Source organism: Canis lupus, chromosome 5 (genome assembly GCF_011100685.1).
Source record: "Canis lupus familiaris isolate Mischka breed German Shepherd chromosome 5, alternate assembly UU_Cfam_GSD_1.0, whole genome shotgun sequence".
NCBI lineage: Eukaryota > Metazoa > Chordata > Mammalia > Carnivora > Canidae > Canis > Canis lupus.
In genome coordinates this window covers 19,356,456-19,372,144 of record NC_049226.1, presented here as the reverse complement: position 1 = coordinate 19,372,144, position 15,689 = coordinate 19,356,456, and the positions used below count along the sequence as shown (strand labels likewise).

At 52.5% G+C, this 15,689-nt stretch overlaps 1 protein-coding gene across 1 annotated transcript; it reads left to right on the top strand.

Annotated features, from left to right (window-relative positions):
• Positions 1 to 933: 933 nt before the first annotated feature.
• On the top strand, positions 934 to 14,505 carry HTR3A (5-hydroxytryptamine receptor 3A). Its single transcript, NM_001048119.1, has 9 exons — positions 934 to 1,005; positions 3,288 to 3,454; positions 4,287 to 4,331; positions 6,681 to 6,790; positions 8,255 to 8,424; positions 11,527 to 11,687; positions 12,234 to 12,444; positions 12,536 to 12,757; positions 14,205 to 14,505. The coding sequence occupies exons 1-9, from the start codon at positions 939 to 941 to the stop codon at positions 14,501 to 14,503; spliced, it is 1,452 nt and encodes a 483-aa protein (NP_001041584.1). The 5' UTR covers positions 934 to 938; the 3' UTR covers positions 14,504 to 14,505.
• Positions 14,506 to 15,689: the final 1,184 nt, after the last annotated feature.

The following is a 15,689-nucleotide window of genomic DNA, read 5'->3' as shown; positions in this document are numbered from 1 at the left end:
ACTTCTTCCAAGAAAACATTTAAAAGGAAAGTGTTGAGAATGCTCATGAATTGATATTAAGCAAAGAAAGGAATGGGATGCAGAATTAAATGCGTGGTATATTTACTTCATTGTATACATAGTAGAGAAGAAGATTATAGGGGAATATACACCAAAATATTAACAGTGGCTGTCTCTGGGCAGTAAGTAAGCCCACAGATGATTTTAATTTTTCTTCATATTTTTCTATAATCATGTATTACTACTACGTTTTATGATACATATTTATTATGTCTATTAAAAATATATAAATAGGTTGGCATAGTGCTAATTATACATACATATATGTATTACTACTTAAATACTCAAATTTAAATATTTAGATGAGAGAAATAAATATTTAGATGAGGACAAAGAAGCAGACGCGTGGTAACCCCAGGTCCCCTTCCTCAGTCTGCAGAGATGCCGGGTCACCTGCTTAGCTAGGGGCACACGCTGCCTGCCCCTGCTGCCTCACCCACCCTGCCCCAGCCCCGTGCTACCAAAACATACTTGCCACAATGAAGGTAGCAGCCCGAGCACCTCCCAGCAGACAGGCTGCACCCTTGCTGCAGGGGGTCCTGCCGCCCTGTCCCCCAAGCTACTCCTTGGGGAATCTGGCCAGGCCACCTGGCTGAAGGGGCAGGCTGAGCCCGGCCACATGACATCAGCTGGGCGGGCTCCCCTCTCACTGGCTCCTTCTCCTCCTCGCCTCCCGCCCTGAAACCTGATCCAGCTGGAGGATTGACTGCCCTGGTGGTCCGGGCAGTGTGAGGCTCCGGCCTCAGAGGTGTGGAAGGCAGCCCGGAGACACCGCAGGCTGCCTGGGACATGAGGCTGGCAGCGTGTGGGCAGGCTGCTCCTGGGCGCGACTCACCCTGAGGCCACTCCGAGGCACCCCACACCCTGGAAAGCTCACCATGCTGTTGTGGGTGCCGCAGGCACTGCTGGCCTTGCTTCTACCCACGCTCCTGGTGCAGGGAGAAGGTAAGGGGACGGTGGGAAAGCACACAGGATTTGGCTGGCCACCTGCAGAGGCCGGGCAGGGGATGCTTCATTCCCCCAAGGGTCGAGGGAAGGAGGGTTTTGGAGTGGGTGGTGCTGCAGGAAAGTCAGGGATCTTGCCACATGTGAGCACGAGAGAATTTTAAGGCACCGTGGTCTACCTCAAAAGTTGGGGCAGTTGAGTGCCAGGTGAGAGCAGCGCTTGCTGAGTGGGGCCCAGCAGCAGCCTGGTCTGTGGGAAACGTGTCCACAGGTGCCAGAGAGGGGCTCCTCTCTTCTTTGCCCTGCCCCTAAACTCATCGCAAGGCAGCTGCAAGACACCTTAGAGCTCATTTGGTCTACCCCTTCTGGCTACAAATGGGAATGCGGTGGTTCAGAGTGGGGAAGTGATTCACTCAAGGTCACACAGCGCCTCAGCAATGGAGTGGGGACCAGAGCAAACAAAGCCATCCTTCCTCAACTTCACTAGTCCTGTCACATGGGTTCCCTGGGCTTCCTTTCCTTAAGTTCCCTTCCAGAGCTAAATTGTGGTGACACCAAACTTCTCTACATTCCCCCACCCACCCTTTCCTGCTTTCCTGGGATACAAGGTGGTCGGGTCACAAAGGGATCTATTTTCTTTTGCTACCAACAATACTGATTCCCCATCCCAGACGGGTTTCCGCCCCACCCAGAGCTAAGTCGGAGTTGGGGCACAGTTAGGATGCCGTCCCGCGGCTGGAGGGAGGGAAAGGCCTTATGCATGCAATGGTTTGCCTCCCCTGAGCTGTCACTGGGACAACACGCCCAGGCTGCGTGTTAAGACTCTGGTCTGGGGCCTCCCGGGCTGAAGAGAAGTACTGTCCCTCCCAGCAATGGCCTTTTGCTCTGAGGCCTGCGGGGCCCTCTCTTCTGCTGTTCAGATTCCCCAGCAATAGGATCAGGGCTGTTGTTGGTGTAGTGAAGACACACTGAGATTTGCACTTGAATCTCATTTCTTCCGCTTCCAGGGCACAGCACCCACCTTCCTGAGCTTTGGGAATTCTTATCTGTAAAATATGCTGTCATGACAGCCACCCCCGTGGCTGCTCCAAGATTGAAATGAATAATATGTTAACTGGTATGATTCCACAGGAGATACTCAATAAATGGCCTTCTGCCTCTCTCTGACCTTCTCTGTTGTTCTGAGGGAAACTGAAAGTTTGTCCGGGCTAGGCGGGTGGGGAGAGGAAGGGGGGATCTGTAGGAGAGATCGGCTGTACAGGTTGCACACATTATATAGACAAGACGAGGGAAGAGGCAGCCTTGTTTAGAGAAAGCCAGGCCCGCTGGCACCTGGTCTGTGAAGGACCTAGGTGGTGCGCTGCCAGGCTCCTGACACCCTTTGCTCTGGGCCTCTAGGGGCTCCCCTTCTCTACCCCTTACCTTTCACCTTCATATTTCTTGGCACCTTTCAGGAAGTGCTTCTCCTATGCCCCAGAGGGATGACAAGAATGGGGACAAGCACCTAGGGGTTTTCTCATCACCGTTTTGTCCTTGGAGGCCTCCAGTTCTGGGAACAACCCAGTTTCTCCTCGCCTCCTGTACACCTCACGCCTAAACCCTCTTCCTAACTCCACCAGGTCTGACCACAAGCAACCCTCTGAGGGACACCTGGCCAACCCACCACCAGGAGTTTGTGTATATATGTGGCTGAAAGGAGGGCATTTTGCAGGAAGGAAAAGGAATGTCAGATTTCACTGGATGTGTCCTTTCTTTGTCAATAGCAGGCTGGGGCCCAGGAGCCACCGGGGACCTAGGCAGATGCTGAGATCTGACCTTAACTGAGGCAAACCTTCATGCAGACCTGCGGGCTTACAGATGGATTGTGCACTTGGGGCCACCTTTCATTGCAGCCCCCCTCTCTGTCCAGGACCACCTCCTGGAGTCACTCCTCCTTAGCCCCAGTGCCCTCGTCCATCCCCCACGGGCTCACCTCCTCTAGGCTGGGGCCAGCCCGTGGCCCACTTAGACCTCACCTGTCTTGCAGCACCTGCTTTGACAGCCAGCTAGCACCCTCCTTACGTGAGTGTGTCCGTTACCCTTAGGAGACAACAGCTTCGGATTGGGGCAGGACTCTCTGCAGACACAAGGTCCCAGCGGTGGGAATTTCAGTCTGTGGGAGAGATCCAGGGATCTGAGGTGGAAATAGTGGAGATGTTTTCCTTTAAATAGATTTCAAACCAGGGCAAGAGAACTGGGGGAAGCCTCGGGCTCTGATGCCCACTTTGAACTGTTCTTCCCAGCCAGGCACTGGAGGCACCTCCAGGCCCAGAACACCTCCAGGCCCGCTCTGCTGAGGCTGTCAAATTACCTCCTGGCCAACTACCAGAAGGGCGTGCGGCCTGTGCGGGACTGGAGGAAGCCAACCACGGTGTCCATCGACGTCATTGTCTATGCCATCCTCAGCGTGGTGAGCACTTGACCCCAATCTGCCCAGCTCAGAGGTGGACCTTTTGGGATGGGAGACCACGGAAGGCCAAGTGACCCCTGAGCAGTACAGTGGACATTCAAGTACCCAGAGTACCCGTGATCCAGCACAGACCTGCGTCAGGACAGACTACATCATCCACCACCTGCACAGCTGCCCAAACCAGAAAACTGGGGTCACCTGCCTGGCTGCCTCTCCCAACCCTTACGGTTAGAGAGTCACTTACCGCAGGTGGTTCTTCACTCGTGGTAACCACGTCTCCACATAGGTTGTTGAGGCTTCAACTGTCCTGCTCATCTCTAGGCCCTTGGTGTCTTACACAGGTCCCTGACACACAACAGGTGTTGGTAAATGATCTTTGCAGAATTAATCCTAAACCAGTGATGCATCTTTCTCTCTGTGTGGTTTTGCACCTCTTGACTCCACACTAGGGCAGGAGAGAGATACAGATACATAAAATTATATAGACATAAAGAGAGATGATATTTTTTATATGTCTCCTCTTATCTTCTACTGTGCTATATATATTATACATGTAAAATATATGTAATGTGAGAGACATATGTATAACATGTAAAACAGAAAATAGTAGAAGATATATATATATATGAAATTTTAAAATATTGTTTGTATTTCTTTCTAGGTGTGTCTAGTAAGAGACCAAGTCTTCCTGGTTGACCCCATTTTCCCTTTTCTTCACAGTCACTTTCCAAAGGAATAGGGACACAAAGCAGCAACTCCTTTGGGGGAGGGGTGTGCAAGGTGGACACCCGCCCACAGGGCCACCAAAGCTGAGTTTCCTTTCCCTTCACAGGATGAAAAGAACCAGGTTCTGACCACCTACATCTGGTACCGGCAGGTGAGCCCCCAGCCCTGCGCCCAGCCCCATTTCCTGGGACCAGGGCTTCCCCTTCCAGGAAGGACTCCTCCATCCCAAAGGAATCAGGAATCTCAGAGGCCTTGGTGAGGGAAGGGGAGCAGGGAGGTTCAGAGGCTGACTCACGAGACCTGGGAGTCTGGGTCTTCTCCTCTCAGGACTGGCAATGGAAGGAAGTGTAACGCTCGGTAAAGGAGCAATCCTCCAACCCCCTCTGGTTTCTGAGGGTTTTCAGAGTCCCTCAAACAACCATCTGTCATCCAGCCTCCATGGATGGAATACCTCTAGTGACTGGGAACTCCATGAGCGGCAATTACACTTTCAGACAACTCTAATTGCTACAAAGTTCTTCCTTCTAATTAAGCCAAATGTGATGACAACCAAATTGGGTGATTGACATGGGGCGATTCCATCCACTAAGTCCTCACACCTCAGCCACCTCCCCACTCTCCCAGCTTCTGACCCGTGTTGCTCAGGCACTGGTGTAAGGCCTCACTCTCTGAGGCCTGTACAGCACTTCTGGTGGGGAGCTGGCGGAGAGGCAGGCAGACATGGGGGTTCCAATGCACAGTCTGGTCCTGCTCTGGTAGCCCCTGAGCTGTGGGGCAGATGTGAGAGCCCGAGGGAACCGGAACGGCTGGAGAGGGGGTGCAGGAGACGGGCCCAGTCCATAGAGGTCAAACCTGAGAAACACTCTGTCTGGGGACATGCCTAGCATATGTGGGTCTCGGCTAAATCCCTCCTGCTCTTCACGAGCATACTCCACTACCACTAGCTCAAGGGGCAAAGAGTGGGGTGGAGGAAGATACTAGAACGTTAGTTCCTGCAAGACTGCTCTCTTCCGCCTCGCAGAGATCTCTCTCTCTCTCTCTTTTTTTTTTTATTGGAGTTGAATTTGCCAACATATAGCATAACACCCAACAGAGATCTCTTAATACAGTGCACACCCCGTGTCAAGGGAAGGGGCCCAGCAAGAATAGGCAGCCTGGAGCTCCTTTCCTGGGACATCTGGCCTAGGTCCCATCCCTCTAGGTCACTTGTCTGCCCAGCAGTGAGGGGACACCAACCAACCAAATTCCAGTGACTGTGCTAAGAGACCAGAATCAGAGACACAAACTAGACTCAGGCCCTGCCCACAGTGAGTTCACAGACTGGTGGAGGCCACAGACTCATGAACAGACAGTTGAATGCAGCAAGACAAGCACCCCAATGCAGCAAGAGCAAGAGGCCAATCATGAGAGCACAGACGAGACACATAAGAACCCAGCCTGGGATGTGGGGGTCATGGAAGGTTCCTGAAGAAGGCAGCAGACAGATGCTTTGGTTAAGTCTGGAGGGACGAGTAAGACCTCCCTCAGGGGAGAAGACGGGGAGTGCAGAGTGGGAGAGCACGGGCATGCAGAGACGCGGGGTTCCACTGCATGCGGCTGGAGAGAAGAATCCCAGAGAGGCCTGGCAAAATTAATGAGGCTAGAGAGAAGGCTGGAGGGCAGATTATGCAGCCCTTTGTTGGCCGTTTAGCTCTATCCCAAGTGCAAGGGAGGCCACTGGAGTTTTAAGCAAGGGAGTAATGTGATTAAATTGACATACTTTTTTTTAAAAGATTTTATTTATTTATTTGACAGAGAGAGAGGGCCATGGGTCTTGGTCTGCTCATACGTAAATTGGGATAATAACCAGGTGAGAGCTGGTTATTGTTAAGTTTTGATCAACGTGTTGTTCACCATCCTGTCAGAATGATCTAAAATGTCAATTCAGGGGTGCCTGGGTGGCTCAGTCGTTTAAGCGTCTGCCTTCACTTGGGTTATGATCCCATCATCCCGGCATCAAGCCCCACGTTGGGCTCTCTGCTCAGCGGGGAGTCTGCTTCTCCCCTTCTCTCCCCCGCTCCACTGCTCATTCTCTCTCTCAAATAAATAAAATCTTAAATAAAAAAAAAAGAAAAAAAAAAAAAACAAAGCCCTAACACAGCACATCTCTCCCCTGTGAGGTGCATGTTATTTCCTGCTATACATATGAGCAGACTGAGACCCAAGATCCTGCGGTTGGTGAATGGGATTTTCAAACAGGGGAAATGACCCCATGCCTTCCTGGGCACAGCTTCACCTGCCTGGGTCACACTTGCGTGCCGGGAGTGTGTGAGCACAGAGGTTGGGGGGCTCTGGGGTACTGCTGATTCGGGTGCCACCAATAGCCAGCTTCCCCTGAGAAGATGATCACTGCTGCCTGGCCACTGAGTGGTGAGGTCATCTCGAGTTGTCACTGCCCACACACACACCCTCCGCCCGAGTTGGAGGGGGCTGCCTGTGACCATCCCCGCTCCTCCCCTAGTACTGGACTGACGAGTTTCTCCAGTGGAACCCCGAGGACTTTGACAACATCACCAAGCTGTCCATCCCCACCGAGAGCATCTGGGTCCCAGACATTCTCATCAATGAGTTGTGAGTGCTGTCATCTGCTGCTGGGCGGCCGGGGCTGGGGAAAGACGGGGCATGGGCACAGGGACAAGCTCTGCTGTTGCCTGAGTCCCTTGCAGGCTTGCAGAACTGGAGGTAACTGTAGGATTTGGCTCGGGTCCCCATCCCCCTTTGTTGTTGTTGTTGTTGTTTTTTCTCCTTTCTTTCTCTTTTCTTTTTAAAACTCCTCTTTTTCTCTGCCTGATATTGAATCCTTGGTCTTGGTCTGAGGGCTCCCTCCCTGGGAAAGAGAAGCCAGTGAACGAATTCCCACTGTTACAATAGCCGAATGAGGGACAGCTCCATTTTTAAAGTGAGATTACCGAAAGAGATGAAGTCCCCCAGTGGTCACCACCTCTGGTCACAGGGGCGATTGAAGCGGGGAGATGCTCAGACCTCTCAGGTCACATGAGTGCCTGACTGGCTCCAGCTTGCACCCCCAGTGAGAAGTGGGCACCGCCATCCTTTATTACCAGCAGCTGAACACTGTCTCATGAAGCTCCGGCCAATATCTCTTCCCCACATCCTTCAGGCTCCTCCAGGCTCCACTGCCTGGGCCTCTGAGTGCTAGGGTTGGAGGATGGCTTGGCGAGATGGATGGAAGGAGGAGGTGACCCAGAGCCAGTTGACCCCCACCTAGTACGCACTGCATTGCCCAACTTCCGGGGTGCCACTCACACTGTTTTTCAGGGGAGGCAGTTGACCTAGCGCCCCATGACCTGCATAGCTCAGGCTGGAGGGATCCCAGTGCCTGGCTGGATCACCAGTTACATTGTGAAGTAGCCTGATCTTGGTTTCTCATCTCTCAGCCTGATTCCACAGAAGGGTTCAGGCTCAGGATCCCCAGCTCAGGCCATTCTGTGCCACAGTAGTCACTTGGGAGAGTCTAGGGGTTGTGGATCTGCCAAGACAGTGGAGCTAAGTTTTACAAGACTTTCTCACCTTGCCTCAGTTTTTCTCAATGATGTCTCTAGTTCCTTCTTCTCCAGGCAAGATTATTCTCATGTCAACAGGACTTCTAGGGATGGGAAGCAAAGAGAAGCCCGAGTCAGGATGGAACCCAGGGTTCTGCTTGCCCACCAGGCCTGCCCATTGCCACTGAGCTGCTAGCCCTGGGAGCTGAGCTCTGCCCAGCTGGGCAGGTGGTGGAGCAGGGACAGCTGGGCATGCCCCTTCTAGCTGGCAGCTGTGAGGTACATGGATTCCCTGCCGGCCCCCTGTGGCTAGGTTGCCAGGGGGAATAAAGGAGAAAAGCCCTCTGCTGCTTGGAAAGTAGCCTTGACAATGGCAGGTAAGAAAGCCTAACATAGATAAGAAAACTGGAGAAACAGGCCAGAGAAAACTGCGCCACCCAAACCTGTCCTGAATTTCTATCCCTGCCGGGTGGCTCAGACACATTGAGTCTCCCAGAGCTTCTTGAGCCCCCAAACTGGCCTCTTCCCTGACCAGTGTGGACGTGGGGAAGTCTCCGAGTATCCCGTACGTGTACGTTGGGCATCACGGTGAGGTCCAGAACTACAAGCCCCTCCAGGTGGTGACCGCCTGTAGCCTCGACATCTACAACTTCCCCTTCGATGTACAGAACTGCTCCCTGACCTTCACCAGCTGGCTGCACACCAGTGAGTACTGCACCTGGGCTCCGGGCAGGGGGTGCAGCTTGGGAGTAGAGCACCCGTGGGAGGAGGACCACCCCCCCCCCCAGGAGGCTTTCTCCTTTATCCAAGTTGTGTATTTTCTCAATGTCACTGAGCCTGTTCCTCATCCTCCAAACCGGACTCTATGGTCGCCCTTGCTGCCTCCCTCAGCTGTCGCAAGGGTCCAGTGAGACAGTGTAGCTGGTGGCAAGACACTCAGTGAAGCCAGGATATGGCCCTAAAAGTCCCTCACTTGTCTTTTTTTTTTTTTTTGGTATGCAAACAAAGTGGAATGAGGCTTTATTTTAAACTATGGAGGAAAATCCTAGAACATAGAAAGAACATGGCGAGGGCAAGAGTCAAGTGTGGGCCGAGGAGGAGTCCTGTGTGCTGCAGGACTGGAGGCAGAAGTGACACGGGACTCTGTGAACTATCCTGGGGCCTGTAGCCACTGGGATCTGACACAGCCTCGAGCCACCCACCTTTGGGCAAAACTGCGGGGCAAGGCTTGGGAATATTCCGGATGCTGGCTTTTGGGATGCCCAGTGTTGCTCTAGGACCACAGAGGTCCCTCACTTGTCTTCTCTTCTCCACTGATACACCCCCCACCCTTCTCTCCCCTAGCCTTTTGCAGTAACCTCCTAGCCGGTCCTTCTCCAATTCATGTTCCTCACAGCAAATGGGGAGAACTTATTAAAATTAAAATGTAACCATGTCACTCTCTGCTTAAAAATCTCAGTGACTTCTGGCACTCCTGAGGCAGAACTGAAATCTTTCCCTCCATTCCAGCCTTCACCCCATGCACGCTCCCCTGAGCTCAGCCCCAACCCCCGATGCCCTCCTTTCCAAGCCTGAGGCTCCTTATTCTCTCCCTGTATCCCAGGCTGCTTCCTCTCCTGGGCTACCGTACCCCTCTTCCTTCCTCTTCCCCCACCCCCCACCACTCCTGCCACCAACCCCGCCTAGTACGGCCAAGTCCCCTGCTCACTTAATCCCAGCATTGGCTCAGTGCCTCTGGGAAACCCCTCTTATCCCCAGACTAGGCCTCCCCGTTACCCAATTTTGTAGCATCCTCTTCTCCCCGCTGCCATTGCACTCGTAGGTGCTTGTGCAATGTCTGCTTCCCTAGCAGAGGCGAACCCAGAGAGGGTAGGACCATGATCTCTGATCCGCCTGTAGGTCCCTGGCACAAAGGAAGGTGCCCGGCAACTTTTATTTAGTGGATGAATGCAAGATGTCACTAAAGTCTCATGAGGTAAGTGATCCTTGTACTCCTACAAGAAGCCGTCCCTCATTTCTGTCTGATTTTATCACATTAACTGTAAATTACAAAAATAGTAATACCTAAGTTCCTTGGACAAAAACCAGAATTACAAATAATCTTTGACTGTTGACCTCTACCCTCAATCCCAAATTTTTCACTGACTTCCCACACTAAGACTTCACAGCTTTTATCAATATGAGCTTCATATAGAAGCTTCATTCACTCTTCCAGATTCTTCTCTATCCTTTGCATATACGCTACATACACATCTAAGGAAAGAACATGAAAATTATTTCATAGGTTTTTATTTTACGAAATGTATCATCTATGCTCCTGCTACCTGATTCCTTTCACTCAACAAGAAGTCTTAGACATTTTTTCCAAATCACTACATATTTAGATCATTCTCATAAAAGAGAAAGCTATCCTGCCAGCTGTAGGATAGCTTGGAGCTTGGATGCATCATAGTTTATTAAGTCTTTTCCTGATTGGTGGACATGTAGATCTTTCTATATTTTGCTGTAATGGATACTCCTGGCGTTCTAGTGTATGTCTCTTTCTCTAGCATAGATGCAGAGAAGTAAAACTGCTATTCTCTAAGTGAAGATTTCACTTATTTCCCTAGTTCTGTTTCTTTCTTTCTTTCTTCTTTCTTTCTTTCTTTTTTTTTTTTTAATTTATTTATTTTGATAGTCAGAGAGAGAGAGAGAGAGAGAGGCAGAGACACAGGCAGAGGGAGAAGCAGGCTCCATGCACCGGGAGCCTGACGTGGGATTCGATCCCGGATCTCCAGGATCGCGCCCTGGGCCAAAGGCAGGCGCCAAACCGCTGCGCCACCCAGGGATCCCCTTTCTTTCTTTCTTTCTTTCTTTCTTTCTTTCTTTCTTTCTTTCTTTCTTTCTTTCTTTTTTCTTTCTTTCTTTCTTCAATATTTCTTTCTCTTTGCCTTTCTTTCTTTCTTTCTTTCTTTCTTTCTTTCTTTCTTTCTTCTTTCTTTCACATTCTTCCCTTCCTTCCTCCCCCCTTCCCTTCCTTCCTTTCTTTTCCTTCTTTTAGAGAGAAAGCACACATGGACAAGCAGGGATAGAGGGGCCAGAGGGAGAAGAAAAGAGAGAATCTTTTTTTTTTTTAAACATTTTTTATTATTATTTATTTATGATAGTCATACAGAGAGAGAGAGAGAGAGGCAGAGACACAGGCAGAGGGAGAAGCAGGCTCCATGCAGGGAGCCTGATGTGGGATTCGATCCCGGGTCTCCAGGATCGCGCCCTGGGCCAAAGGCAGGCGCCAAACCGCTGCGCCACCCAGGGATCCCGAAAAGAGAGAATCTTAAGCAGGCTCCACACCCAGCGCAGAGCCCAATGTGGGGCTCAATCTCATGACCCTGAGATCATGACACAAGCTGAAATCCAGAGTCAGATGCTTAACCAACCGTGACCTTGGGTCACCTTCAAGGGTAGGCAGCCCTATCAGGAGAAAGGTGAAGAATGTTGACTTTTGCTCGTTTCATAAATGGGCAACCCTAATGGAAACCTAGAAAACCATTTTTGAAAGGAGTGGGGGAGACACAGCGAGAAGGAGAGAGGGGCCTTCCTAATAAGTAGTTTGGTTCTGGTTCTTTGCATTTTGCTGTGTTTTCGTCCAGGCTGTCACTCCCCTCACTGCAGCCCCACCCCCAGAGGGGCACCGTGGGCGCTGTCACCTCATTGTGCAGCCGAGGAGACCCAGCCTGCCGGCCAGGAGCCAGTGAGCTCAGCCCGGTCCCAGGTCCCGCCGGCTCTGCACACCCCACTCCACAGCCGCCTCGATTTCTTCCCTCTCAGTCCAGGACATCAACATCTCCCTGTTGCGCTTGCCGGAAAAGGTGAAACTGGACAAGACCATCTTCATGAACCAGGGCGAGTGGGAGCTCCTGGGGGTGCTGACCCAGTTCCGGGAGTTCAGCATGGAGAGCAACAGCTGCTATGCAGAAATGAAGTTCTACGTGAGTGGGAGCGGGCATGCTAGGGGGGATGGCTTGGGGGGTGGGATGGGGGGGATGACGGCTGGAGGGGGTGAGCTGGGGGGATGACGGCTGGGGGGGTGGGCTGGGGGGTGACAGCTGTGGGGGCGGGCTGGGGGGGATGACGGCTGGAGGGGCGGGCTGGGGGGTGACGGCTGGGGGGGCGGGCTGGGGGGGATGATGGCTGGGGGGGTGGGCTGGGGGATGACGGCTGGAGGGGGCGGGCTGGGGGGATGAGGACTGGAAGAGGTGGACTTCAGGAGGCACGGGGGTGGGGTGGGGGTTGGAAACCTCTGCAGCCCTCGCCCCAGCTGCGGGGACACACTCCTGCCCTGGAACCACAATGAAGTGGGCAGGGAAACTCCTGGGTGGCCCTTGCTCCTCCTCGGCAGCCACAGGCTGGAGGGAAACCATCCAGGGCCTTCTCTGGGCAGCCCCGCTGGAAGCCGCAGAAGCTGGCCGGGCTGGTGGCTCCAGGGGGGAGCGGGTCTGCCCCGGGTGCCCCCACCGCTCCTGTCCTGCCCTTAGGTGGTCATCCGCCGGCGGCCCCTGTTCTACACGGTCAGCCTGCTGCTGCCCAGTATCTTCCTGATGCTCATGGACATCGTGGGCTTCTACCTGCCTCCGGACAGCGGCGAGAGGGTCTCCTTCAAGATCACACTCCTCCTGGGCTACTCCGTCTTCCTGATCATCGTGTCTGACACGCTGCCGGCCACGGCCATTGGCACTCCCCTCATCGGTAGGGCCCACTCTGGCAGGGGGCGGGGGGGAGCGCAGTGTGGCCAAGGCCCTGAGAAACCAGCCCCCTCCCGACCCTGCCATGCGCACAGGTGTCTACTTTGTCGTGTGCATGGCGCTGCTGGTGATGAGCTTGGCCGAGACCATCTTCATCGTGCGGCTTGTACACAAGCAAGACTTGCAGCAGCCCGTGCCTGCCTGGCTGCGGCACCTGGTTCTGGAGCGAGTGGCCCTGCTCCTTTGCCTAGGGGAGCAGTCAGCTTCTCGAAGGCCCCCAGCCACTTCCCAAACCACCAAGACTGATGACTGCTCAGGTGAGAAAGGGAAAGGGCCAGGGTGTGGGGACATGGTGGAGAGTCTCTGGCTGGATGTGACATGCCCGAGTCTGGGTGGGGCCTCGAACTTGGGTGCTGTCCTGCACCTGGCACCCCATGCCAGGCCTCACTGGGAGGCAGCAGAGTTCAGCCAAAGGCCTCAACGAGCCCCCTTCTTACAAAACCTCTACCTCCTCTCATCAGCCTGGGCATGGGTAGAGAGAGGGAGAGAGTTCCAGAGGCTGAGCAGGTCAGGAGCAGAGACTTCTGGGCTGGGAGTAGTCCTTCTCCAAGATGGACCCCAAAGGGAAGCAATTGGATGCCACCCAGGCAGTTATGGGACTTCTTACCTCATGTGACTAGGTCTGCAGCCAGCATTTCCAAAGCTCTTGCACTCCATCAGCTCAGAGACCTGGTCCCTTCGAATTTCAGACATCTATGAGACAGAGAGACGGGGGGGCAGGGGATGTGAAATGAGGAGCTCATTCTCCCTGAGACATTGTTGCCGCCACCATCTGGGGGTGGTGTTCCTGGTTTGTCGGTGTATTTGGGCACGTGCATTTCTGGTGCACTATCACACATCATCCACAGGCTCCCTGATAGGATTCTCATTCTCATTTGTCAAATGAGGAAACAGAGGCATAAGGCCAAATAGTTTGCCTTAAGTCACAGAGCCAGGAACTGGTGAAACTGATTGGAACCCAGGCCCATCTGATGCTAAGTTAGTATTTTTTAACCACTCCACCCCCTTTTGTCCTACCTTCTGGCAAGAGCTAGGCCTTTCACAGAAGGTCTATGACTAACCTGAGACCACCTCAACATGATCCGATGAGCTAGTACACCAATCTAATGACTAGCTTCACTGCTCACCTGTAAGGGCCATAGCCAAAGGTGTATTTCCTGGTGCAGAAGGACTTGGAGTCCTGGAGAAGAGGACACCAAGGTAGTATGGCATAGTGGAGAGAGCAGTGAATTCACGGCCCAGAAATCTTAGGGCTTGGTGGCCTCATTTCTAAATGATGCTCCAGCTGTGTGACCACAGACTAGTCACTTCACCTCTCTGAGCCTTTGTACCTTCATATAAAATGTGCACGTAGTAATCACTCCTACTCTGCTTCTCTCATGTGGCTATCATGAGGCTCAAAAGAAATAATAGATACTAAATTGCTGGGAAGTAATAAACACCGAATTCATGATCTCAATGACTGGGGAAGTGGATGGAGGATGTGCTAAGGAGGAGTATACAGGAATCTTCAACTGTGTTTCTTTCTTTATTTGCATTAGTCAGATGATGGGTTGACAAATAGGAAAGTTAATCTCTATACTCTTTACACCTGAAATTGTTCATAATAACAACTTCTGCAAACCACCACAGAAACAGAAGGGACAGTGTTTGCACCATCCTGCTGGGCCTCCCTCCTTTGCCAACACTCCACCCTTTTTCCAGACATGGGAAACCACTGCAACCATCTGGGAGTACCCCGGGACTTGGAGAAGACCCCAAGGAGCCGAGGCAGCCCCCCACCACCACCACGGGAGTCCTCCCTGGCAGTGCGAGGGCTCCTGAAGGAGCTGTCTTCCATCAGGCACTTCCTGGAGAAGAGGGACGAGAGCCGAGAGGTGGCCCGGGAATGGCTGCATGTGGGCTCCGTGCTGGACAGGCTGCTCTTCCGCATCTACCTGGTGGCGGTGCTGGCCTACAGCATCACCCTGATCACCCTGTGGTCCATCTGGCAGTATTCTTGAGTGGGTACGGCCCAGCATGGGTATGGGGGAGTCAGGCACTGGTTAGAATGGAGATGGGAGAGTTTCAGGGCCCAGAGGATGTCACGGACTTCTTCAAGACCCTGTCCAATGCCAGTGTGTCTCAGCAATTCTGAACTAGGGCTGCAACTCTTTCCCAGAAAGCTTGGTGTTGCAGACCCTTACATTCCCACCCCCTGCCTCCCACCCCCACTTATCATGGCTATACAACACACAGTCTTAGGGCAGCCCGGGTGGCTCAGCGGTTTAGCGCCGCCTTCAGTCCAGGGCCTGATCCTGGAGACCTGGGATCAAGTCCCACATCAGGCTCCCTACGTGGAGCCTGCTTCTCCCTCTGCCTGTGTCTCCGCCTCTCTCTCTCTCTCTCTCTCTCTCTCTCTCTCTCTGTCCTACATGAATGAATAAATCAAATAAATAAATAAATAAATAAATAAATAAATAAATAAATAAAACACAGTCTTAGATGGGGAAAAACCCAGGCATTCCCTAACTTCATTCTATTTATCTGTGCATCAAGCCTTAGTTTCCCCCTTGTCACTTCCCAGCATAAGGCACTTTGGAATTCTGCTCATCTCCCTCAACCTTGTTTTTAGATTCAAGGCAAACCAACTCTCTCCTGCACAGGCCTGATAACACTGCATTAGGTTTATCGACCCTAAAGTCTCCTCCTCCACCTCACCTATGGCCACTTCCCTGGACACTCATGTTCTATCAGATGATGGAGGGTGAGGGTGGCTGAGGGGAATAAAATACAACTAAGCCCTAAACTCCCTTCTTAACCGTTTGTCAGAAGCTGGGTGGGTGGAAGAAGAAGTTTAACGTTACTGGTGGAAATGAGGTAGGGGTATTGTCCGCAGTTTCCGTTGTTTGGTGCTTCCAGCCCCAGAGAATCAGGAGAGGTGACTAAACAGTGGCTGTTAAGAAGACACAATAGGAGGTGGAATTCAAGGCGGGAGGATAAGGACCACCAACACTTAGCAATGGAAAGATGAGGAGGGGGAAGCTCAGTTCTGTTAACCCCTAGAAAGATGCCGGACGTGTCCACACAGTCCCGTTACCGTTCTGGACTCATGGTGAAGCTGGTAGCGAGCTCTCTCCCTGCAAGAGGATCCTGAAGCACAGGCAAGGGCATCAGCACCACGGTCAGCAGCCACTGGTTTGGTCTTAG

Excerpts from the sequence above, each read along its gene's own strand:
- HTR3A (NM_001048119.1), top strand. The coding sequence starts at position 939 with ATGCTGTTGTGGGTGCCGCAGGCACTGCTGGCCTTGCTTCTACCCACG. Across the intron at positions 8,425-11,526 it reads CACCAGCTGGCTGCACACCA|TCCAGGACATCAACATCTCC; the intron begins GTGAGTACTGCA and ends CTTCCCTCTCAG. Across the intron at positions 12,445-12,535 it reads CATTGGCACTCCCCTCATCG|GTGTCTACTTTGTCGTGTGC; the intron begins GTAGGGCCCACT and ends CCATGCGCACAG.